General features: G+C 35.8%; 1 protein-coding gene across 13 annotated transcripts in view; it reads left to right on the forward strand.

The window, feature by feature from the left end:
- The window catches only part of sick (sickie), a 181638-nt gene that overhangs the window by 73610 nt on the left and 80180 nt on the right, over positions 1 to 27848 (forward strand). For 12 of the 13 annotated variants that reach the window (XR_013065268.1, XM_034326691.2, XM_076693414.1 and 9 more), the window contains one exon: positions 16314 to 16474. Coding sequence is in view for 12 of the 13 variants with exons in the window: in XM_034326691.2 (XP_034182582.2) it covers positions 16314 to 16474 (161 nt within the window). In the remaining variant the exon portion in view is untranslated. Of the gene's footprint in view, positions 1 to 3270; positions 4289 to 16313; positions 16475 to 27848 lie in introns of those variants that run through there. The other variant, XM_034326695.2, reaches the window with a different exon arrangement.

Raw genomic sequence — 27848 nt, forward strand, 5'->3', positions numbered from 1 at the left:
TGTTTACAAACTGAAGCTTTTAATGAATTTTTACAAAGAAAAGAAAAAGAATATAAAAACGGCACTTTTTTAACGTGGCAGTTAAAATGGTTAATAGAACTTTACTTAAAAGCCCTTCGAAGTCTCTGTAAACTCGTATAAAATTCTCAAACGTTTACCTTTAAGGATAGCGTCTTTGAAGAAGACGTGAACCACGTCTACTCAATTTCCTCTGAATTTCATTAATATTTCGATCAATATATCCTCATAGACTTTAATAAATGTCTACACGGTTTCCTTGGTATATCTCGTAGAAATTTTTCGATCAGTTTGGTCTGCTCGTGACACTTTTATTCTTCCTGCCATTCGAATCGATCCCGTCAGACCAACGGTGCTAGCGGCGTGCTCATTAACGTCCGCGTTAATCAAGCTGTACGCACGCTCACACCATCAAACAACCATGAATATCACAGTGTGTACCTGTGTACGCTGGTACGGGACCCTGTTTCATTACAGTGTAATGATTACACTAACGCAACCGCGTGTACGAGCTTCAAATATTTTAATTACTCTCGCACGTTCCCTGGTTAATTGCTTTCGCGACTCGGCGGAACATTAAGGAGCCACTGACTTCAGGTTTTTCTTGATACACGACTGTCAAGGTCGTTATTTTTAAACCCACGCGAGAAAAGTTTCGTGAAGGTGAAGGAGACGTTGGTGTAGAATGGCAGAACGTGAGGCTAAGAATTTAGGCACCTTTGGCACTGGAGGATTTGAGTTTGTTAATTGACAAATCTCAAAAACACTTATGTCAGTTAGCAAAACATTTTGAATATGAAAATCTGTGGCTAATAATTAGTCGAAGTATCATCTAATTGATTTTCAGATTAAAATTCCTTGAATTCCAATCAAGAATTAAGTTCGGTTTGTTCAAATTTAAGAAAAATTGTTCTGATTGGACAAAGCACTCAAATTATTTTCAAATTGAAATTTATTAACCTTTGAACAGCGGAGCCTGATTTAATTGTGACCCAAACTTCCAAAATGTATTCAAGAATATTAACTTATCGACGGCTCTCTTCATGGTCCGCCATCCGAGAGTCAGAAACGAAACTTCACATATTTATACCATTTATAAAATTTCTTTCAACAAATTTTGTTGCCATCTTTTATTTGTTATGAAACGAGGAAACGAATCGGAAATGGTAGGAATTAAACGAAATAGGAGAAGAATCCCGCAGGGAAATTCGTGGCGAGTGGAATTCAAGGTTCGTCGTCTAATAGAGCGTGTAACGATTCTTCGATGGAACGTAGAAACGTAAACCGTCGGAACCTTTAGGAAACGTTTCAACATTAACATATTAACAATGCTCCATTATGCCCACGACCGAGTGTAGACCCGTGGTCTCGTAGCCACACAATATAACCGCGCTTATACATTCGAACTCCCTTCTTGCAACACAAACAAGCCAGCGTGGGTGTATTATAGCTCTGCTCGTATAACGAGAACTTAACGGGTAGCTCTGAAATCGTGATCATATTCCTTTCGTGTAGCATAGATCGTATTTACAATGGCTCTTAAGTAGGAATGACGTTTCTTTCGGTTGCATTTGAATTACAATATACGTGGGTTGTGCATGAAAAAGTGGTGGATACGAGGTGCTTTTAAAATGTGATACGAGTTTATTTATGTAGCAGGCTGGAGGAATTAGGGAACCCTTTGAGATAAAGTTATTTCTTGAAAAGTTTAGGGTGAATGTGATTAAATACACAGTCTGTGTATTTAACATTTTTAAGTGACCTTCTTTAAATTATTATGTGTATCCTGTTTGATGATGAATAGAATATTTGTAAGAGTAAATATGTTAACGACGTGTGATAATAATTTCAGGTGATTATACTGGTTCTGCTAATGATAAGTATGATAAATTTAATTTCATTTTGCATTTCATATTAGTTTAATTTTTTTAATTTTTAAAATTAACTTTAGGTTAATACTTGTATTTGTTTTGTAAGTTTGGGTCTCGGTTGACCCAGGCTCCGTGGTTCAAGGGTTAAATTTTTAGAGTCACCCCGTAGACAATTGCTCGTGTACCGTTTACACGATTTGTACACACGCTTGCGTTTTAAAGCTGAAGAGAAGATACACGCGGTGAGTTCTGTCCCGCGTGTACAGCGAGCATATTGTTGCGTCTCGGCACAATACTTGGCACGTGCACGTGCACGGAGAAATGTGGGCATTAGCATAAAAATGATTTAAAAATTCACAATACCCCGTGCGTTCGGGAATGATTGGTCGGTTCTTAGGGAAGGCTCGCGACGCGATTGGTGGAATCGGTACAGAGGGGAAATCCTACGGAGGCTGTGCGTACAGGTTACGAGGCACATAAAGAGAGTGGGAGAGAGAGAGAGAGAGGGTGAAATGCGTGTACCATGGGAGAAAGCAGGAGGGAAAGCAACACGATTGGGAGATGCCGGGGGTGAGCAACGAAGAGACCTCCATGGGGGTGAATACTGGCAGACGAGGAGGGATGAAACCGGGGGTTCAATATCGGGGTAGAAAGAGAGGACAGTGAACGTGTGTAAGAAAGAAGAGAAAAGATAGGCACACGAATATTGTGGAGGAGATATGAAATCTACAGGGTGTTAAAAAATTAATAAAATTAATTGCAGTCCTAAAATTGTAAATCTAATCCTCAAATGATGAAGCTTGATTTTTCTTGGAAATTTTCGTGGAAATAATGGAAAATTAAAAATATCGCTCTCTTCCTGGTCCGTCGTTCGAGGGATGTTTATACAGACAGTTTCTATAAAATATTTTGCATATTTTATATATTTCAAACAATTTATTTCATTTTCTTCTAAATTATATACATTTTTTACATTCTCTGTTATGTCACAGTCTATTAATATGTTTCAAAATTTCGACAATTCTCAGTTACAAACCGAGACATAGATTCACCAACGTAATCTGTAAATTATTTCCATCGACCTTAATTACTCTTCCAATATTAAATATACTTTATAGTGTAGGTTTCAAGGTTTTTAATTTCAATTTCTTATATTTCCAACCTTTGTAAATCGTGACGATTATTTTCTCGGACACCCTATAGAAAAGAGGCTGTTGTAAAGGGAAGGTATTGCATCTGCATGGGGATCCACGGGAGAAAGGGAGAAACAGTGACAAGGAGGGAGAGTTGGGTTGTGGTAGTTGGTGGGGGAGAGAGCGAGGGAGGGAGAGAGCGAAAGAGAGAAGCCACGTGCTATGGGAACAGGGGAATGGTTCTCTCTCGGCGGGCCTCAGTTCGAAACGGGCCATCAACGATGCCTACACACCATGGCCACACCATGACCGTGGAACAGCTCGCCATAAGGCATCGTCGTCGTCGGCTCGGTGCAGTGTAGTGAAAAAGCTTTAACTAGACGTGTACAACCATTCGGATATATATTCTTCTTATTTCTTTTCCTTATTTCCATCTTCTTCGTGTTTTTTTTTTTTTTCTTTTCATCTTCTTCGAGCTAGCCAGCCGAGAAACCGGTGCACACGAAAACAAAGAGAAAATATGCTCGGCGAGGAAACGATCGGTATACCGATTCCTTGCGAGGATATTGCATCGATGGTCGAGCGTAGATTCTCTCGCGGTTTCCGTGATTGGATCGAGACGATATCGAGCCCTCGATGCAGCGAGTGATCGGATCCAAACAAATTTTCACCCGATACTTTCGATCGCAACGCCTATCCCGCCTGGAACATTCGGCGAGGAAGTCGAAGGATATTAATATTTTCTTGGTCTCGTTTGAAATCGAAGTCTAAGAACTGCAAGTTTCTCGACGAAGTAGAAGGAATCATCGTCATGAAAACTTATAAACAAAGGAATCGTATCATTTTTAATTTTCGACCTCGACTCGTAATCTACTCGAGCAAAGATTAATAAGAGTATAAAGGAAGCTAATAAAAGCGGAGGATATAAGATCGAATGCCAATTGGAGTGAATCAGTGACAAAAGAAGTCTTTTCCTCCGTGTGTCCTACGGGCAACCTATCTGCAGCAACGTGTTCGTCTTTTGACGCGGTTGAAACGCGCAGTCTGGTCCCCTGTTTGTTTATTTACAAGCGCGTCGACCGGTTGATTCATCGGGACGCTTTCGACCGTTCAGAAGTGTCGGTACACGCGAGAAGTGTATACTATTTCGAACGGTGCACGCGAAAAGGAGTAGCGACGGTGTTGTATCAAAATGGGAAACAGCGGAAGTAGCGGTGGAGCGAGCAGGAAGGCGCGGAGCTTGCCAAATTCGCCGGAAGCGCACAGGTATTTTGCAGCCGTTTCAACGTTTCCGGAGAATTGCTAGCTTTAAACTGTGGACGAAATAAGTCCTTTCTCTCGAGTTTCATTTCCTGTACGTTTTTACTAAATTTATAAAAATAGAGTTTTGATAATTAACTCAGCTGGTAATTAAGTGTAACTGGCCTTAGGAGTGCCAAAGGGTTTAATTTCCAGGAACAGATTTTGTTTTAACCCTAGAATGAGTTAAATCCATGGAGAGAGCCATGATAGCAGTTAGTTCTTTTAACACTTTGGCTGCTTCAGTAGTAATGACTATGTTTAGTCAGACACATTATAATTGGAATTATTCAGGATAATTATTCATGTCTCAACTTAAGTAAGATAATATTTAAAATTGGAATTCATTCATTTAATTATAAATATTTTATTCAATTAAGATTTTCATTGTTTTGTGTAAATAATCATACCGTATGATATTTTAATCCTAGAAAATAATTGAAATTTTGCTAGATTCCAGAAAGGTTTGTTTATAAAAAGACAAAACAGAATACATTACACATACTTTATTGAATACTTACAAGGATCTTAACATAAAGTAAAATCTATATTTTTCAAAGAAACAGTGTAAAATTTGGTATATAAAATATAAAATTAAATTAAAAATCGGGCTCTCTCCACGATTCAATGATCGAGGGTTAAATTGAATAAAAAAAATATTCTCTCCTTATGACATCTAAATCGTAAAAGGTTTTCGATTTTTATCAAATTTCAATATGAGGTTTTAGAAAAAGACTAGAACAAAGTCCATGTAGAATCGCACAAGTGTAGCATAAAATCGGTTTAAAGTGGAGCAATTTCGCGAAGAGGATGCAAACGAAGTACCGTAAAAGCGAGAATCACGCGGTCGTGTATAATTACACGAAGCAGACGAATAAGATGCGCTCGGTCACGATCTATATTGAGAAAGGAAAAATTCAAAACCAGATCCCCCGCTTCGAGTGCTTCTCCGACTGGCCATCGCCACGGGGCCCCGAAGACCGGTTAGACCTTGACTGCAGGTCGCACCTCGACACCTTCTGCACTTGGAACCTTCGACTGAAACACGCGGTTCGATAAGAACATCCTGTCGTGCCCGTCTTTTGACCCGTCCCGTCGATGTACAAGCGAACAAAAAAATTATAGCCGCTTCACGGTGCAACCAGGGTCAATTTGCAAATTTCAATATCTGGACGATATGAAAGAATTTTTTCCAGATAAATATAGGAAAGATAATTTTGTTTTCCAAGAGGATAGTAATATAAAATCTGCAGCTTAGATTATCTGTTGAACTGGAGATCCTGTAATTAACTTAAAGTTAAATGTATAATTTTTTAATGAAAGGGTTGCATATATTGGAAGAATAATTTAAAACAAAAGACAGTGATAATTAAATAAAAATTATAGTTCCCTCCATGGTTAATTAATTATTTTAATGCCACTAATTGCCATTAATTTAAAGTTCTAGTATCTATTCTGAGTATAGGTTGAAGCCTAGTGGTTCTGGTGTTAAAATATCCATATATCTAGTAATAAAACCGTTGAAACACAATATAGAAGGAAGTCTAATGTGAGTCGAATTCACAAGTAGGAAAAAGCTTAGGTGGCATTAGGGGGACGAGTTAGGGAGACCCTTCTAATAATTTTCAGACAGACGACCCTCGAATTCTATGCACCTGGCATTCGATCGACGAAAACAGAAGTTTCCTTTTAAAGAATGAAAGACATAGACGATATTATACATAGTTTCTTTCAAATAAAATTAAACACCTAATCGGTATGTGGAAATTCTGTTCATGAAATTCATAATTAGGTCAATTCATAAGATCGTTCGCAGCTTATACAGTAGAAAATTAAAAAATTCAATTAATACACATTTATTCAAACAATTGTGTAATAATTAACATTTAGAATCTTTCAAATTCTCTTTTTTCTTTAATGTTTTCAATTCTTTGATTATATAAAATTGGCGATGTCGATATCCAACTTATGGCATTCAACTTGCCAACTACCTATTGTAGGGTTTATAAATCAACAAATGATTACCATCTTTTCTGTCTTCATAATTTTCGATGCCAACATTCTCGCAGTGTATCATAAACGGGATGAAAGGAAATATAAAAAATATGTTTTGCGAAATTCTGTGGCAAACGAAGGGAACACAGTGTCTGCACCGTGGGAGAACCGGTCTCCTGACACGACGCCTTTCGAATAAACTTCGCCCGACGCGAATCGACTCGATTTCCGTGCAATTCAAATGCATCCAGGTTTCTATTAAATGGACGCCTTTGTTCTGCTTCATGCGTCCACACGGGATTGCCAGAGTTTTATATACATAGTGTGCCCAACTAGCGAATCTGTGATAACGGTGATAACGGAGTTACGGACGAATTCGGTAGAGGTCGAGGCTCGATATTTTTGTTACCAGGATCGAGTAAAGTGTTGCTTTGTGTTTGGTGTTACAACGGCGTTTGTTTGCTCCGATACTTTTTCACGATCCGTGTACTCGATGGATCTGACAGTTTGTATGAAATGATGGTGGGTAATATAAAAATACAACGAGTAATTTTAACAAATGGTAGATTTTTAAAATAATAGATACTAGATTTAGAATCGATTTTAAAATAATAGTGTAAAATTAAAAAAAAGTGAAAATAATATGAAATAATGAATTAAATTAAAATTGGGCTTCTCTCTGTGGTCCGCCATCCGAGGAAGAGAGAATCGAAAGCTACAAAAGTAACGTTTGATCGTTATCTTCTTGCGTCTTTTCTTTTTACCAATATTATTTAATTAATAAATAATTTTTTGCAAGCTCAGAAAGAATTCTTCATTTCTTTTGTAAAATACACTTTTTCAAATTGTGTTGCTTTTGAAGTACATGCGCGAATATGTCATGGGCAGGAGCAAAGAAGGGGTTAAAATTCTCATACTGTAACACAGAGAACATTGGAGGAAAAGATTAATTAGGTGGTAAGATATAAAGAAAAAGAAGCTTCTACTACCTTAGCCTATTAAAGGAGATAACGAGCGAAAGAAAATCGTGGAAGAAGGAAAAAGGGGAGGAAAAAATCGAAGCACGTGGCATGGCACGGGACACGGTTTCGAAGAGATACTTTCTCTCCCTTCCATCTGTCTTCCCTTTTTCTTCACCCTTTCTACTCTGTCCCTTTCTTTTTTTTCCCCCTTTTCGCCCAACCCGCTGGTAAGTTGACTCGGTTTGATTTATTATTCGCGACTCGTGCGATTATTTCGTGCGGTCCTGCCGTTTCTCCCTTTCCCTTCGACTCTCTCTCTAGCTAAAATTCTCTTTATTTAGCGAACGAGTTCAAAGACATCGGAGAGACGAGCGGTGAGTCAATGTTTTCGATGTGAATGGCCGCAAAAATAGATTTTTGAGCACGTTGCTCTTCTCGTGATTACTTCGTTAAATCATCGTCTTTACAATTCCTTTTTTTTAATGTTTAATCTTAATTTTAGCTTCGACTTTTTGATTTTTATACGGGTAGATATATCCAAGCGGGCTCCAACTTGTTAACCCTCGAACGGCGGACCATGGAGAGAGCTCTAATTTTAATTTAATTTGATATTTCATATCATTTTAATTTTTCAAATTTTACACTATCCCTTTCTTTTTTTATTTAAACATTATACATTGAACTTTGAAATAATATTCCTGCTTCATTATTTAAGGGTTGAAACGCTTAACTTTTTTTTTAACTGATCAATTTTTTACGAGTATCAGGATTTGTATTGAAATAATATTTGTATTGTGGGTTGATCAGCTGTATATTTTTGCCATGAACTGTAGGATAAATAATAAAACGCTTGTCTCGCGTCCTTGCGCGGTTTTCCACGCGGGGATAATAAGCGACGTTTTGTGTACGATAATAATATCGTCCGCGTGGAATACTGGCGTCGGCCTTCCTGGTACAAGACCGTCCTTTTTCACGAGATTATCTAAATTTATCCCGTGCACTGGAACAACGTGCAACCGCTCCTATTTCTCGACTCGATGCTTTCTCCTTCGTGCCTCGACTCTTTCAGCCACTCGGCAATCTGTCGGTGCCTGCTCGATCCCGAACAGAGTAATCGTGCTACCTCGAATTAATTATCGACCCTCTTCGCGTGAATTATCGAGTGCCACGAACACGTACGTGTGTGTTCCCCAGCGAGATCTCCCGCGGATCCTAGAAAATATGTGTTGGTAGACCGAGGGATGTTTTATGCACTCTGCAGTCGTGCAGTTTAATCAGAGGAAATAGTGGTTCGAAAGTTGAACATTTTTAGAAAAATCTAATCCAGTTGGATTTTAATGATTTAGCAATATCAGATTATTGGACTACGTCTGTAGATAATGTTGTAAGAAAGAAGAATAATTTTTAATTACGACAGTGATTAACCCTCGGAATTTTATTTTAATTTCTTCACATATCTTCATTTTTAAAATTTTACCCGGTTTCTTTATAAATTATATTTCGAATATTAATTAAGTGTAATTATTATTATACTAATTAAATATATGGTTTGCAAGTTTGAGTCTCGATTTATAAATCACACGATTAAAATCGCATCAAATATCTGTCGTAATTGAAATAACACATAATTCTCTGTAACAAGATTCACGAGTTCCCCTTTGCCTTTTGGAATAACCATGGATTTGGCTCGTCTCCACGGATGACACACAATATCTTCTAATACCACGAATGAATTAGCCATTCATGCGAAGTATTCAACTATAACACCCTCGTTACACGATCATTTTCTTAATTACACCGCCACTTTGTTTAAATTTATGTCACGTCATTAAACCCTATCCACCTTTCGTTTATCTAATTTTAGATGAATCATTCTAACAGATGGTACTCGAAAACGTTTACTTGTTATTCTTAACTTCTTGGCTGATGATTTTTGGAGATAGAACAGGCTATTTATTCTTGAAATGTTTAGACAAATAAAATAAACAGTGACAGTCTTTGATTTTTTATTTAGATTCTATTTGAAACAGAAATGAAAATTTACTTATATTTCATTTTGTATTTTTTGAAGTATATCCAAAGTTAAATAAAATTTAAGAAATAGTTATTTTATTTAAAATATTAGATGGTACAAAATTCAGGTACAAGAATATTTTAAATGGAAAGTGATATTACTTTCAATTTCTTACTAGTCATTTTATCAAAATTAGTACGATGAATATATACCATTGAATAAGAAAGGAAAATAAAGACAAAGGTTGAAGGATCCTTCTGCCTCTTTCATGCTAATTTCATTTCGAAGAAACATCGTGGTTCTTCCAAACGTCAACGAATATTTTTCTCGAGAAACATCTTAACCAGATTTCCATGTTAAGGTATTTTGTTTCACTGCTTTCTCATGCAAATCTTGGAGCAGAAACTTTGTTTGCTGGTCTATCGTTCGTGTACATTTGCCTTTTTCGAAAGCAACCCAAAAGAGAGCAAGATAAATGTTGCTGTGCATAAGTTTGTTCAAACAGTGGGCAGGAATTAGCGTTCTTATTTGTTTGAGAAAGATTTTCATAGAATATCTTTTCTTTAAATAGATTTTGTTATAACTTTTTATATTTTTAGCTTTGAATTTTCACACATCTATTTTTGGAAAAACAAAAAATAAAAGAAATGACTCAGAACCAATACACAGTTATTAAATATCAAAAAATGTATAATTTATATTTAATTTTGAAGGAGAAATATGGCCAAATTTTTGTAAAATTTCATGGGTACAAAATGGCAATAAATTCCTTGATGTTGTGCTTTATTATTTTTTATATATGTTTTGTAAATTTGGGTCTCTCTTGACCCAGATTCCGATGTTCAACGAATAATTTTTCAGACTACGGATAAAATTGCCAAGATAATCGTTTTTCTTCGATCAAGAAATTTCTCTTCACGATGCAATAAAGTGTTCATGTATGCAAATTATCGTTTCTATTCGGCTTGAAAAATCGTCTGTCTAAAGGTCTGCCTTCTCTCGGGTGGTTTTCTCTGTCGTTGAGAACTGGTCCTCCAAAGAACTGGCTCGGCGTGCAATTACTCCTAGTACCGCGGATAAATTGTCAGACTCATTCGTGCGAAATATTCGAGCGAGTCTGCTTGCTAACTATACTTCAACATGGAAACGGTTCGTTGTATTTATATGCGTGCTTTTCTAGCACGTTTTACGAGTACTTCGTTTACATTTTCAATTAGCCACCACTTCACTTATGCACTATTGAATTTACTTCAGGATATTGGGATTTTATAATGCTTCATATAACTAAATTCATATATATTTATCTATTTGTAAATTGTAAATACTTGGAGAAATATATAATAATATCGTGAAATGTACAGTAGCAATTGTTCTTAAAGCTACGTCTTACAAAAATTTTATAAAGTAAATTAAAAATTATCTTTAATTAATTTTCAACCAAATAATTAAGTTCATGTAACATTAGCATATCAAATTAAAATCAATTTTTTAAATTAAAATTTTGTTAGTGCAAAAATTGGTCATAAATGCAATTACAAAGAATTTTAATTTATATTATCTTTTCAATTTGATTTTATTAATTATTTGATTATGCGGTGCCTATAATCACCTTTCATGGTATTCAATCTATTAATCATTCAATAAGTTTCGTGTCGAGTAACTCCCTAAATTCAAAGGGGTACAGCATTCAATTCCGGTTGAAATGCAACATATTGAACAGCAAAGTGTCGAGGTAGAGTGGACAGAGGACCGCAAGGGTTCAAGGGTCTAAAGTAAGCTCGAAAGTACGGCAATTAGTAGAATCTGTCTTTGGAATCGCTTGACCGACCTAGCTCTACCTACGGTTATCTAATCGGAGTGCAGAACTATGCACATAAGCCGTTCTCTATAATACTCTATTAAGCGTTAGAGAGAGGAGAGTTTATAACGAGCATGAAGTCTGTGCACCAGTATCTATAAAGTCATGGCAGTAAAATGTGTGGATGTATTGAACAGGAATGAAACAATTCACCACAAAAACGAATTTATGTAAAGTATATGCACGATAAGTACACTCGCGATTAAATCAGACTTTCCCAGGAAAAATGACGGTGTCCTGGGATCCCACCGTGCCCCTAGGAAGGAGAAGGTCTTTATTATCCATATTTCTTAGATTTATACTAAATTTTATAATATTTAATAATTAGAAATCCTATTATGTTGTTTCTAATTTACTTTTAATGTTAATATCATCGTAATTAATTATGATAATTCATCATAATGAATTGCCTATTCAGAAGGGCTAAAAGAACGTGTATCTGTAAACTTTTTTAGGAAAATTTATTTTCTTTTCTTAAAAAATTCCTTTTCATTCTAAACGTTATATTTTCAGAAAATTATTTTTAATAATTTTCTTATATAAAAATAATTAATAAAGTGAATCAGACAAATAGTTTCTCATGAAAGTTAAATAAATGATAATAAATTTTAATGAATTTATCTGAATTATATCGTACGTAACATGTAAATCTATGTTATAAATTTTGTTCATTTAAAATGATTGGTTCGAGAGGTAATAGGACAGGAAATTGAACGTGAGAGTGAACAGACATTTAAACGGTTAAAGGTATTAGATCAATCTCATCGTTAGGTTCGACCTGGCCAGGTAAAAGCAACGCGAGATTCCTATCGACAACGTGGCACCCGACGACATTCCTTCTAATTGCTTCGAAACTACCGGGCGCACGATTTTTCGAATCCATTGACCAATTAGATCCAGCCACGAAGATACCAAGAGAACTATCATGAGCTGTGCGTTCGCGCTTTCACGAACTCTTCGACTCGTTGAACTCTCCTCTCGTTAAGGTGAAACTATAATTTCCCGCGTTTCCTCGTAGTCGAAGCCTGTCATTTATTGCCGTTAACTCGTTAATTATAGACGAGTATAATTTTCAACGTACGATGGCAAAGGTTTTCTCAACGAATACAAAAAGAATTCTTTATTGCTTGATAAATGGAGGGTTTAGTTTATTTGACGGGTTCTCGTTCAGGAAAATTGGTGGCGTTGATTTTTTTTATTTAAAATTATTCTTCTAAAACACGCGATTCAAATAAACTTCACTTGATCCTCCGTCAATAACAAACGGATCATTAAATACTTCAATGAAAGCTATTGATTGCAAAGCTTGTTATCGAATAGATACATTTTTTTATTATGTGCACAACTGTCATTAAGTATGGATGATCGATCGCATAGCAAGAGTTTCATCTGCAGCAGTGCATCATTGATTGCGTCGCATGCATTCAAGCGATATGGACACGTCGCGAAGACAATTAATGCTGATATGTGCGTGTATATACATACATGCATAGACGGGTATGGCAAAGGAGGTTTCTGTTAATTACTCAAGCTTCTGGCTTCCATATCCGATAGGAGACACTCAAGGATCAATATCCAATTTCTCATCTCTTGCTATTTCGAGCATCCACTCGATGTCTACACAAACTTTGAGAAAACTCGAGGATTCTTAAAAATTGTTAGGTTGTATTTGAAAAATTTAATTTTTAATACATAATTGAATTTCCTACTGCAATTTAGAGAAAAATAATCGGTGCTTTATGGTAGCAACATTCCAAGTCGATTATTGTAAATTAACTGAAGTTGTAAAACACAAAGCACCGTGACGGTTGTTTGGAAAGACATAGGAACAACGACATTAATTTTCAATATTACCCTCGTAAATATTCGTGAAACGTACTATCGTGGCAGTGTTTCGTAGAGATTGAAACGCTTTTTCCTCTACTGTCGTGTAGAAAGGATCGCAATTTTTTCATTGAACCAGGTTACCGTCGATATATCACGTTCCGAATCTCGTACGGTGGTACACGTCGAACGGTTCCACGACGGAAAAACGTCCATAAATATCCAGCGAACGCTATTTCTCTCGTGTGAAATACGAATGATTTGAAAACCTTCTTTATATCTCATGGTCTTTGCTCGGGTCTCTGATGTATCGTTGAATTTAGTAGAACATCAATCTATTAAAGTACAGGCTTTGTACATTTCTAGTCGGTGATATAAAATCTTTAAAAAAGCTAAAGTTGGTTTGGGTCTTTTAATAAATCTGTAGTTAACATTAAATTAATTCTGTTTCTTCTCTCTTTTTTTAAATGCATATCTAGTTTTGAAAAAATAAAAGTAGAATTCACACACTCTGTGAATCAAATATTTATAGAATTGAGATCAAAATTGATCTGAAAAATTGATTGTGCTATAAAGCACAAAAAACTTTGTAATTTTATTGATATAATTATTTCAAGATACCAAATATTTTTTTGTCGAATATTTTGTGATTAATTAAAACACTTAAGATATAAAATTCACGTTAAATATTCTGAACCATATCTACCCTCTGTTAAATTTCAAAAGCAAAAACGGATTCTACGTATCCCCCTGATGTTCTTTTGAATAAGACGCACTGAAACAAGAAAGGAAGCTAAATTCTGTTAGCTCCACTTTCCAAGAAGATCACGCTTTCGTCTGTTGATTCGTCAACAAAGGGGATGCGAGACTCGGTTAAATAATGGTGCGTATAGGAGAATCGAAGAAAAAAAGAAAGAGGGACTTTTTCGAGCACCTACACGTCATCGTTTCGGTCAAATATTTACCCTTGGTTGGTGACACAAGAACGGGGTTGTAAACTTGGTACAAGGCAACCGCATATTTAACGTACAACTTCCACGTTTCTTCGTTTCTCTTGAACGTTTCTGCTATGTGTCTCATGGGTTTTACCCCCGACAACTTTGTTCTTCTCGTTTTCTTTCGTGTTTTCGTTCTGTTTTCACTCTCACGGGAGGATTCTTTCTTTACGACAGCGAATTACTTTTCTTGAACTTTCCGATCGATGAATATTTGTTTGAATAAATATAACTCTTAATTTATTTTTTTTTTTTAAATTGGCAACCCAGAATTAGCTAAAAATTTTTACATTTCATTTAAAAAATTAAAGTTAATCTCTGTTTTATAATTTTTGAATAGAATTAGATTAAATTCTTTTTTTTTTTTAAACATACCTATATTCCGAAATTTTGAAATGCAATACAATTGTTTATTTTTTGTTAATTTTATTCTAATGTGAAATAATTCACCTTCCATATCTGAAGTACTGAACACGAAAACGGTATCACTCATTTCGTTATGTTTGAAACGTTGCATACCAAAGTTTGTATCAATTTTGTATGCGACTGTCAGATTCAGAAGGGACGATTTCACGGCACCCTTCTCAACGAGGGAAAGTTCTACTGAAAAAGAAAAGGCGAAGAATTCGGTAGAAGGGATCGGTGTGTGGCGCGAAGCACGAAACGACCACCAACGAGTATCTCTCCCTCGTTCGTGTTCTCGTTTACCAGCGTGTTTTCTTTGGGCAACGTCAACGCCTTCGTGAAATTTCTTTTCTTTTTTACCCCGCGTTGCCCTGCTACATACACCCCTCTTCACTCTCCTTTTCGAGCGGAAGCACACGTTTTTGGCACGCTTCTGTACGCTTCGCGAAACTGCACCAGAGGTCCTGAAGAATTTCAGTAATCGTGCTTGATATGCAAAGCAAGTTGTCTTAACCCTTTCATAAAGGGATAAAATCAAGGAAGCTATTAAAAAGTGTGTGTATTTTCGAATTATGAGAATGATAAAACATGACGTTATGGAAATATAACGCGATTTTGTTAACCGTCGAACGGCGGACCATGGAGAGAACCCCAATTTCAATTTAATATTTTATACTACCGCGCTTCTAGGTATTTGAAAAGTTCCGTTCAACAATTGAACAATTGAAGAATTCAACTTCAACAATCGAAGATAGGATTATGAGTTAATTAATGACCAATCTACATGAAATTAATAAATTAATTATACTGTCACTCGTATATGATTAATGAAACTGTGAGAGGGTTAAGTACACGTATTTATTCCTCGACGCGATGGAGTTTAGATTATTCAGCAACTACAAAGAGTAATTAAGTACTGTAATTACTAGATTTCAATCTGTGTTTCCGTTTCGAATCAGCGGCGTGAAATTTCATCGGCTCGTTACGCTACGCGTGGCTTTCCATTTGATTTAGACTGCACGTTCAAAATCTATAAACATCAGTATGGCGTTTCAAAAGCAAACAGTTCTTGGAAGGAGAGGTTCGTTGCAATCGTGGAACAATAACATGCACGGTCAATGGCCGTGACCGGAGAGTAATTATTGCTCCAACACCGATCATTTCTATGTTTAACGTTTCAAATGATTTTCATTCATATTTTGCCAAAGGGATTACTTCTAACTAAAGGGATGCTGCTCCAATTTTACCAACTTTAAGTATCTAAATTAGAAATTAATATTTACAAAATATATTATTGATATCATTTTAATGCTAGTTGAAAAATACCTATATTTTCACCTAATAAGTATTATTTATTGATTTTGCAAATTTCATTAAGAGATCATCTCTTATTGCAAGATCCACAATTATAAAAATAAAAAGAAATAGATTTGACTGATAAAATAACGCTTACATTCTACCTCAGTTATGATTCTCTCCATGATTCACCATCCGAGGGTTAACAATATTTATCGCCGGATTAAGGGGGGGGGCTGCAGCCCCGAGGCCCCCTTCTAAGCCTTCCATTTGCTATGTCAAAAAATATTAAATGAAACTTGTTTTTACTCCTACACTTTTTCTTTGCAATTAAATATTATTTAATTTTACTTAAAATGAATTTAAATTTTTTAATCAAGTTTATCAACCAGTAGGGCCTTTAAAGGTTTGATACCCCCGAGCTCCATAAATCTTAATCCGGTCCTGAGAATATTATCAATATATCGATAATGGTACTTTTACTTTGAAACAGCTTTTATTTCAAAAGAAAGAAAATTGCAATCGTCTGAGAAGTATAGTAGCTTGAATTTCTTCTAAAACGAGGAGTGGAAGGATTTCGGTCTGAATAACAGTAACGACTCTATTGGGACGTTTCTCTCTAAATTGATCTCTTTTGTTCCAGATTGCCGTCTCCGTACAATAAGCAATCGGCTGTCGGTGGTGCAGGTAGTGGTCCAGGGGGTGGGACAAGTATACCCTTACCTGCCACCGTAGCTGCCACCAGAAGGTGCCCTCCGGATAAAGTTAGACCAGCTCCGACGCCCACGCATCAGTCACAGCTTGGTAAGTTTTTCACATAATTTTCCTTCTGTTCAACGTCTCTGGAAATATCGATCAGTTTCAGAACAACTATACAACTACGTCATAGTTATTAATGAAAGTTTTATGATTTATTAAGAACATTAAAATATTATAATAATCAAATTAATGGTGTGAAAAAAATTTCCATTTTCTTATAAAAGAGTCAGTCGATAAAAACAAGCAATATTGTTTATTTCTGATTTCAAAAAATGGAAGACGTGAAAGGTAACTGTGAAAATGATAGCAGGAGTGTTCAACATAATGTGAAAAAATAAATAGGGAGGGAAATGAAAAGTGAAGAAATGTATGGGGAAAAAAAGGGAGTGTAGAAAGAAATTCGATTATTTTTTCCAGTTTCTCCCCCTTTCCTTTGCAGGAACTGCTTTTAATGGAAAGTCATTAGCGAGTGGGTAGGCTGAACAGCAACCACGAAGTAATATTCAGGCATGATCTTTTAGTGCCTGCAGTCTATCTGTTTCTGACATTTGCTTTCATTCCCTCCACGCAAGCGTCAGTTTCCCCTCTGCAATGTTTCACGCTCTTCCTTTGTGATTTCTCTCCTGATCGATTTTGCCACTATCTCTCTTTTTTCACATCATAAGTACTCGTTAATTTCTTCGTTTCAATAAAAAAAAAGATGCAATATTAACCCTATTACACCCCATAACACACACCAGATGTCAGGAATTGGTTATTAATAAATAAAAAATCAATTTTGGCATAGATATTATTATTTATATTTTAGAATTACATTTTTTTTAAATCTTTTTCAATTGAAATATAAATTAAAATTTTTTATCAGTTATATTTTTCAATACAATGAAATGCAAAGCATTGAATATATCATATATATATTTTGTAAATTTGTGTCACGATTGACCCAGGCTCCGCTGTTTAAGGGTTATTGGAAAATTTCTTATTATCTCGCAGAATTTTGCAATTGCATCTACCAATAATAATACGTTTCTGCGACGGTATTTTAAAAGTAAAGCCAGGTGGATGAACTTCTTGGTAGGAAGCTCGCTGTTTAAGACGCAAAGCTATACGAAGAGGATGGTAGATTCGGTACTGCGTTAAGAACGCCCCATTAGCCATTAGTCCTCTGAATGGCTTTTAGCAACCCTTTGCGCATTTCTGGTTGCCGCGAGAGATCTGGACCACCATGGAAACTAGCTTCCATGGGGTTACGCGACCCTGTGTCCCTTTTAAAATATATGGCCTCTCTTGTGCGAACATCGACCTTCCTCTTTTCATCCCCTTACTTTTCTTGCTTGTATGCTCGAGCATTATTCTTTTATCTTTTATTTTTCTAATTACATTTTTTACTTCATTCCACCACTATCCCTATAAAATTTTCTCTTTGCTTGGAGCAATTCTTTGATAAAATTTTTAAGTACAAATCACTACCCTAGAATCATAAGGAATATACAGGACCATCATAGCTCGTAATTCAATTTTTACAGATTTCTTTCTTTAATTTTTATATGGATGCCTTGTCTGCACCCATTGTCAGTGTTTATCTAGTTCCGTATGGGTACATCCCGTCCCCGTTTTATCCAGAAGGCCCCTATTTTGAATCTTCACGTATGTGTCGCGAAACGCCGATAATGCTTGTGCGCGCACAGACACACATCGACCATAATTACCTACATCCATGGTGGTCGAGGGGGTAGCTACGAGATGGGGTGGCACCCCATAGTTTATACTTTACTCTCGACTCCCACGTTTCCAGGGCAGCCACGGCCAGATGTGCACGCCGATTCACAGAGGTTCTCAATCGATACAAATCAATCGTAGCTTGAATGAAAGTGAAATAGGACCGGTTCCCCTTTTCGTTAGAAAACGTATCACCGGGTTAAACTGGTGTTCTGATTTTTGTATCTATGAATTTAATTCATCTGTTATGGTCGCTTAAATTATTGTGGAAAGTGGGTGATTACGAGGATATTATCAAAATTATATTAAAATTCGGGCTCTCTCCATGGTCCGCCATCCGAGGGTTAATAATAATTATTTGATCTTTGTATTAATTGTATAGGGTGTGAAAATTTTGAGTATCCTAATTTATCCTAGTTTTATCCTAATTTTATTTTTATATTATGGTTGTGTTTATTTCTATGAAGATGAATTATCGGTAATAAATTCAACTGCTGCTTTTGAGGTACCTAAATAGGAACGACACTACGAAGTGTTTATTAGTCATTCATCAACACGAGCATAAATATTTCCCTTGCAAAGGCTAGAAATAAATGTCTTCCAAGAGACGTCGTTAACCTGTTCTTCGAATAAGAAACGTTATATACGATCATCCTCTGAAACGATTGAACCCTTACCTCTAGAAATACCAAATCTAATACCTAATTATTCATTTCTAATAAAGGCATAAATGATTAGAATATCATCAATATGGTATATCTAGAGCCTCCCCATGTCTTTCTATGATTGATACAAAAATAAGGTGAAATGTCAAGTAAAATCTCTCTTGCTTCTCTTAAATGGTTCTCAAATTTAATTTTTATCCTAAACTGAACAAAATTTCATCTGATTGTCAAATCAATACGAAAAGACTCGCTGTTTCGACAAAAGTAAAAACATCCCCATTCATCCCAAAATATGTTCCCTCCTTTTTTTCGACGTAAAAGCTTTCGTTGTATGAAGGGAAAAAAAATTTTCAAGGATGAAACATTTTTACGGGTACAAGTTTGCTTACCACCCTGCGTTGTTTACACGGTTGAGAAGCACTGCAATGTACCAGGGGGGATGCAGAGTTATATATCGTGGCTGTATCAAAGCCAGCGTGTTGCGAGCGGCTGGATACAGAATGTGTTTCAGTTCGAAATAGACTTCCACGTCCTATAACGTGTTCATAATATATGTACGGGCACGTATGAAGCGGGTGGACGTGCGTAGACAAGACGTGCCGTCGTTTCGTGGTTTACGATATTATTTTAGGAGTCCTTCGTGACATTTTTCTCTTCCTTTTTCTTCGTCGTTCAGTAGACGGTCTAGGCGACATGCTACGCTGACTAGGTCATGGTTCTGATTTATGGGCTTCTGGGATGATGTTTGTCCGTAGATAAAAGGATTTCTGGAATGTGAAAACTTTACCGGGGTAATGCATGTCTTGGATGATAAAACGACCCACCGTTATTTTACGCTATGAATATGAAAATACTGTTACAAGTGGCAGATTCCAATTTGACAATTGTAACACGCCATGGGAGACTCTACCGTGCTATATTTTTTTTTAAAGAAAATTTGAAAAATTTGGGTACAATATTTAGGGATATTGATTCGGTCCGGGTACTCGAGATAGTCGAGTATCTGGGTCATTTTTATCTACCCGGGTATCTCACGAGTAATCTGGGTACTCGGGTAATTTTTGTTACCCGGCTATTTCATAAATTAGAAGCCTCTTAGTATTAATCAAATCAACTTTATCGCAGTATTTGATTTTCTTGGAAAATTATTTATATTATTCAAAAATGCATTTTCCAAAATTCCAGATAGTAAATAATTTTGTACTTTTGTTATTTAGTAAATATTCTGAAATTCTTTTGTAACTCTGACATAAATATCATCCGTTAGGGTTGATCAATGAATGTAAAGCATTTACTGTTAGTTACCATTTGGTCCAATTGCGAATCAATTCACTGTTCATGCGTTCGTTTGAATTAGGAGCGAATTATGCAGCAAAGCCCCATCGGGAAATCTTTCCCTAGAATTCATCGTTTTCATAAAGAGAGGAGTTTCGGTCGCGCAGTCGCGTGCAATGACAGCTTAACTTCCACCACCCTGAAAAGCTCGATAAATTTTATGGCGGTTCTGTATCCGAGCACCGGAACCCCACCAACATCTCTTGTAACCCTCTTCCGTCTTTCTTAGGGTAGCCAATGTTGCAGCTGTTACTCCTGTTTGCCACGAAAAATGTTCTTAATTTTCCTTATTTCACGCGAGAATTTATTGCCATTTAAACGCGACCCGCAAGAAATATCTCATTTGAATCATTATTAGAATCTTGATTTTATTGAATTCTTATAAAGGAAGCATGAAGTAGGTAAAGTCTAATAATTACTAATAATAATAATCGCATCCCCTAAAGTGGGTCAGTGTATTAGATAAAACACTCATTTTGACTATTCTGAAAATTGCCATTTTAAATCTCTCAACTAAAAATTAATACTTAAAAAAAACACGTGTTCAGTATTTTTCAATACTCTATCCATCTGTAAAATTTCAACAATATCGGCGTCAGTAAAAAATTAAATTGAAATTGTGGCACTCTCCATGGTCCGCCATCCAAGGGTTAAGTAATTAGGCCCCAAATTCTTACTGGCTCATCGAGAATTTACCTGATCTTCCGACAGCCAATCTGTCCCTGAATATAGAGTTATTTGTATCATGTCAATCCCATCATTATTAATCACCTTATTTCCGCTTATGGTATGAGTTACATATGTGACACCGTGTACATGCAGGGACATATTAGTAAGTTTAAACCTTCATATTAATTCCTGCATGCAGTTTCTCTTTAGGTGAAATTTTGTGAAGTAGGTACACGAGCACTCGTGAGCTTTCGTAGACGAGTATACAGGGTGAGTCAGATAAAATGTTACAAACTATTATCTCGTAAATTATAGCAGCTATTGATTTAATTATTCTTTTAAATTAAGTGGTATGAATTCAATATTTTGCATACATCACACAATCAAGCATTTTGTACCATTAAATTTAAAAAGAATATTATAGTTTATAACACTTTATCTGACACCCTATATATAACAGGTTACTTCTCAGTGTACGTATCAGATTCATGCACGGTATAGTGTTTGCTTCAATTAGCTAGCGTGTTACGAGGGTTTATTACAAACCCGAGATGAAATGTTGCCGCAGACACGTTTATTGACGTTGCTTTCAAGCCTATTTTAATTCCCTTGATCCCTAAAGAAAGTTCTTTCAGGGAGAAGTTTGGAGATATTTCATTAAAATTAAGTACATGAATTTTTCAGATTCTTTTATATGATATTAGAGAGTAAATATTAATTTCTTCTGCATTTAATATTAACAGCTTCAAATTTATTGTAATTAGTAGTTAAAGTTTGCACTTTCAAATTGGTAATTTTCAAAATAGTTGAAGAATATCATTTCTTTGAGCTTTGTTTCTTGGTTGATGTAATTTGGGGAGTATTTTGGACACTTTTTTGGTATGTTAATTTTCTGCTCTGAAAGTTACATAAATAATTGAATAAAATAACTTTATTTTAATATATTTGGAAATTGAATGCTTATACTGATAAAACATTGTATCACAACGTAAGTGAATTAGAGCACCACAAGATAGAGGAAAGATCATTGTACGATCTTCCGGTATGGTGTGATCTCATCCCGTGACAGCTAATCCCTAAGGAATCTCATAAGAACTCAGCTGGAAAGGGAAGAAACGAAAACGTGTCTGCAGTTGTCAACGGGTGGAACACTCGTATATCTTCTCTCCTAATTTATCCGGTTATAATTAAGCAACGTTGCTATAAAGTAACTACAACTTCTTAATAAACAAATGTTTATTAAGGTACACATGTGTAACAAAACGAAATATTTTGATGGGTTTGAGGCCATTTTTATAAAATTTTAAGCTTCTAATTACTAAATTATATGAAACAATGTCAGATGCACACAAATGCGTCACACAAATGAATCAGAATCAAGGTAGAAATAAATGAAAAGTGCACACACGTGGATATTTGTTTCAATTACGATGGAATTACGCTAGGGTGAATCGTTTTTACCAGCAAACGAATCCCTAGCCGGGCTCGAGCTTAGCATAAGCCCTGTAATCCTGCGGGAATCTTCCAAAGAGACATCTTCGGCAAGCAAAAAGAGGAAGTAAAAAAGAAGGAAACAGGCGGTAAAAGAACCCTTTTGCCGCATTCGTCAGCGCAGATATGAACACTGTCTTTTTCGTTCGTAACGCGTTGAGAAAGAGATAAAGGCGAAGGGATTGAGGGATGGTCGTGAAGGAAGAAATGATGGTAGAAAGATCGGCGAAAGAAGAAGAAAGGAAACAGGAGAGATGCGACGAGAAAGACAACGAGAGAAAATTGAAGTCACGGAGTACACGTAAGACTTGCACCCGGTCTTTAACCCCGAAGCACCCGAGCTTCCAGCGGTTCTCAATTTATTTTCCATGAAAATTATGCAAGTAATAATGAGCACTGAAATTGAATTCAATTTTAATTAGTAAAATTATTATTTTTGTTTTACTTATCAATGTGATATAAAATTTAAATTTGATCAATGGAAGAAATAATATTAAATTTAATTTTAAATAATAAATATTACCTATTTTTAATTTTTCTGCTGGGCTGCAAAAAGAATTATTTATATCTAATTTCACATAGTGTGCTGAAACTAACTTGTAATATTTTTTGAAACCAAAAAACTTTTTGAACAACCCACGACAGTGAAAGGCACATTTTGCTTTTTCATTGGCGAATCTGCTTGCATTATTCAAAAGTTCATTAATATTTCTTTCTCTTGTTTCCCCGTTTCATTCTTCATTCTCTTTCTCCTACTTTCGTCTACGCGGTAAACTGTATGTACCTTGTTGTAGGTGCATTATGCGCTCGAAAAAAGAAAATATTTGTCGTACAGCTCACCTTGCTCTCGAGCCTACGCTCTTCCAAACAGAGAACTACTGACTTGATGCTTCAAGACCCTTAAATCTTACTCTTTCTCTTTTACATCTCCCTTGCTCGTTCCAGTTAAAAATACTATACCTATATCCTCGTGTGTGTACCGGTTCGGCACAGGTTTCAGGAATTGCCCCCTCGATAATACCATACCGTTCGAATAGGGGGTGAAATGGTGTCAGGTTCGTGACCAAGTTTTTAATCATCACGAGAACTCCTTTGTGTTCGTTAACCCCTTCTTTTTTATATTTGTAAAATAAATAATGTAGTATTATCTTTTGAAAAAAAAAACTTGTATTTTAAATCAAGCAATGTTTTCTCCATTATTCCATAATTGACATACAGTAAACTCTTGTTATATTGCCACGGACGGAGCTGTAAGGACGAACAATTTTCCAAGTTCCCAAGCTTTCGAAGGGAGGGAATTTTTATTCAGTAAATTTTAAGTTAAATTATGATATTACTGAAAAATTTCTTACAATTTTTAAATTTACAATAATATTCCATCCTCTGTTGTGATTTAATCCAAAGGAAGAAAAAAGGATTGGGTGCTATCCTTGATGTTTCATAGGGTGATTCAAAACGTATAAATAACAAGGTTTAAACCGTGGAAAAGCTTGTGCTTATAATTAGCACGGTTTCTTTACGAAAGCCAGGTCTTCGATCTTTCGCCTTCCTTTCTTCCCTCAGGAAGCAAGTAACTATCTTTGTTTCATGCTTCTTTGCTCTTGAGTGAACCGTTTTATCCTTCCCATGATACGGTACATGCATCACGATACCGTATGATCCCATGCAAACGATCTTTAACCCGTACACCAGTCCATCATATCCCTTTTTTACCTTCGAAAATTACGGAATAATTATTATTCTTCATTGTATTCATATTTTATAATATTTCCATTGATAATATTATGATAATTTTGGATATCATTAAAAGTTAATAAATTCATCCTAAAAAGCATTACCAATTAATGTGAAGAAAATCATATAGTTCCATTTAAACAATTATATTTGACCTTCATATTTTGTTAAATAATAATACAAAAAAAATGAATCCTACTTACAGTATATAATTTTTATGTGTTCGATACTTTAAAAAATAAAGAAGTATCTAGACTTACAGTTAGTATCTCCTGCGTAATACATTTTTCATACTTACACTTTAGAATACAAGAATAAGTTTCTCAGAGTTATTAAAATTTTCACACCATTTGCAGTACTGTTAATTAATTAACACAAGTTGAATTACACTTTTAGCATAGATTGGTTGCTACAGCTCTTCCTATATATCACGTCCGTACATATAAATACGTTACCTGAGTTCATTGTATCCTTTCACCTACGGATTTTTTTCCACTGTTCAGCCTTGTCGCAGTTAATCGCGATTTTTCATGAAATACGGCGAGTATATTGGCCGTTTCTACCGCGTGAGGAACGCATTTTCTTATCGCGAGATCTCCTTGCATGCTGGCAATAGTTTACTCCTTTTTTTTCGTCGTGCAGTGATTCTTCTCGTGATTTCTTATTTAATATCAGTAAACCGTTACAAGTTCGCATACAAAAGAGTTGCAGTTACACTTGGCATTTCTATCGGTATGTTCGTGGGATTATATTTTCATTCATTCGTTGCATTCTCAGCATCGAGGAATTCGAAGGAATTAAAGAAACTTAATTTAAAATTTATAACAAAGAAAAAATTATAGGATATTTTATACTGAAATTATATTTAATAGCTTGAAAGAAAGTATCTATAATGGATATCCGTAGCTGGAGCTGGGTAATTGAAGAATAGCGACCGACAAATTTTTATCGTCAGATACTCTCGCGGACCATCCAAGAAAATAAAGACCCCTCGTTGCGATCGCGGTGCGGGCGCTATTCACTTAGAACTTGTACCACTTCATTTCTCATCCGCTTCGTCCGTCCATCTTCTCTATAATAGGGTCTCCGCTATAATACATTATGCCTGGTTTCGTCTCAAGCGTATGCATTGTACTCGCCCTGTCTATTCACCACATTTATATACCTGCATACCGCACTGTACGCATTCGAGATAATACGGACGTGAAATTATGGGATTTACGAGCAATTGGCACGGAGATAATAAAGTGGAAGTAAATTGAAGGAACGAAACGCTGACTAAAATAGCAAAGCGTTCTAATGATGTTTACACAACGTGAAATTTGGCTAATTAGAAGCTTGAACAACCGAGCGTGGGTCAATCGTGACCCAAACTTACAAAATATCTACAAGGATATTAATCTAAAGTTAAGAAAAAGTTTAAAATTTAGAAAATGAAAATAATATGAAATACGAAAGTAGATTAAAATTGTGACTGACAAGGGAAACTACCCAAGTGTTACACGCACTTATTAATGAAACTTTCCCAGCTTGTAGAGCTCGTCGAGCTGAACACGTCTATACCCCCTTTTGGGTGCAGACGGCTAATTCTTTAAAAGATGTTAACAATTACAGTTAGTTACTCTTTACATTCTGAAGTATGACAAACTCACACATACAACTCGCAATCTAGAGATCCACGGTTCAAATCCTTGGTTCCCAACATTTTTTTTTTATATGATAATTTGTCTCTTTTTGAATAACTGTTACATAAAAATTATCATAAAAAAAAAAAAAAAAAAAATTGTTGGGAACCAAGGATTTGAACCGAGGATCTTCGGATTGCGAGTGATGGATCCGCTCCGTGGTTAAACACATGACTCGCAATCTAAAGGTCCCGGGTTCAAATCCTCGGTCCCCATTTTTTTTTTTTTTTATTTGTCTCTTTTTGAATAACTAAAATTCTATATTCTATTTTGAATAACTTAAATTCTATAAAAATTGCAGTGTATGTAATTAATTATTAATAAATGCAATGATTATAGCACAGCTATAATAGTTATTCAAAAAGAGACAAATTATAATTCAAATAGTGAATTTTATTTGATAATACTCATAACATAAGCATCCGTTATAAAAAGGATGGTTCTTTGTTGGAATGAACAATGGTAAAAATATATGTGTTAAAGATTCAATATTATTTTTTATTCCTACGTTTAACAGTTTGTTGTTTGAATAAGCATGAGTTTTCCCAGTGGTAATGCATGCATGGGCCTTTCTGCTGACGCAGATTTCGCTCCCTTTGCTAACAGCCCTTTGCAATAATCGACACGCTAGCCCCCTGCGGGTCGTTTGTTATGCAAACAGACTCTTCCATTTTTTATCGTTGCCAAGTCCTGATGGGTATTCGTCTCACGAGCCCGTATTGTCGAATATCATTTCAGAAAATTCTACTATGCTGCTGCGAATTGCGATTTTGAAATTTCATACTAACGAGATAACAGAGTTACTTTTCTGTAACTCTTCTTTTCCAACATAAAAATAGACAGATTGCAAAATTCAAAGGGTTATACTTTTTAAACAAATTCGAAATCAACAAAACTCTTCCCAATTTTCCCATACACAAAAGCAGAAAATATATTTTTCTCTTAATTCCTTATTATCCCACTACGTTAAGGGATTCGTGCGGTATAAATTTTTCCAACGCTTCTCTCCATGCTGTCATTTTTATTTCACCCTCAATTCGCGCCTCTCTACCGCGTATGTATAGATTTACACCTGTACAGGGGCGTTCGTATTTGTATAAACTCTGCTGATCCTTGCACCCTTCGAGACGACGCGACGCGGTATGCAATCCCGCGTGCATTTATTGCATCCGGACAAAGACGCGCCGCGAATCGGAACTGTCGCGAGGGTTCGAGGGCAAATGAAACGTCAGAAGCGGAAATCAGTTTAACGCTGGTGCAGCTCGCGACAACACGTCGGAATTAACACTTTGCGGGCGTGTGTTGGGATATTCTAATTAGATTAGGGTATGTACAAATTTCCTTATTAATATATAATTCGAAACAAACAAGATTTCCCCTTATGGTGATTTAAGAAGATAAAGAAAATTAAATTGTGATCTTACTATTAACTAAATGAATCTTCATTATCTTGTTTCATAAATGTACAAAATATGAATGAAGAGCTCTTTCTCCATTCCTTTTTTTTTTTTTATTCTTTACCTCTTGAAATCCTCTCTCATTCGTTAATATCAAAAACCACTCTGCTATTTTACGGTGAAAATTCAGCTGACCGAGGGAAGACCACTTTTCCAACGCATGTAATTTAATCACGAAACGTAGCAGCAGAAGTAACCGTGAAATTTCACTTTACCGTGAATTTTATCTTTCCGCTTTGAAACCTTTTTCTGAATTTTTATCGAGCACAAAGCTCTTGTCTAGCTGAGTGGTTAGCAAAGGATTCGTGTTCGATCGTAGCGAATATTTATTTGTTGCATCCACGAGAATTTCTCGTATACAATACGTCCGGCAACGCGACGTTTCGAATGAAATGTCGGAAATAAAAATCAGGTGCTATTCAAAGGGAACCGATAGGAAAAGGTGTCGTGTTCCGCGATGCGCGTTCTCTTTCATCGGATAACAAACTCGATTTCACGAGGGTGAATAGAATTGTTCGTCTCGCTTCTACGCTCCATGTTTCCGCAAACTTTTTCGCCACTCTGAATACGTGTACGTTCAACTTTACCTTCAATAATATTATTGTTGTCGTGGTTGAAAGTTGCGCCTGCAGCAAGAGTCCCTGGGAATGTTAATTAAATTCAC

Source organism: Osmia lignaria, chromosome 3 (genome assembly GCF_051020975.1).
Source record: "Osmia lignaria lignaria isolate PbOS001 chromosome 3, iyOsmLign1, whole genome shotgun sequence".
NCBI classification, from domain to species: Eukaryota; Metazoa; Arthropoda; class Insecta; order Hymenoptera; family Megachilidae; genus Osmia; species Osmia lignaria.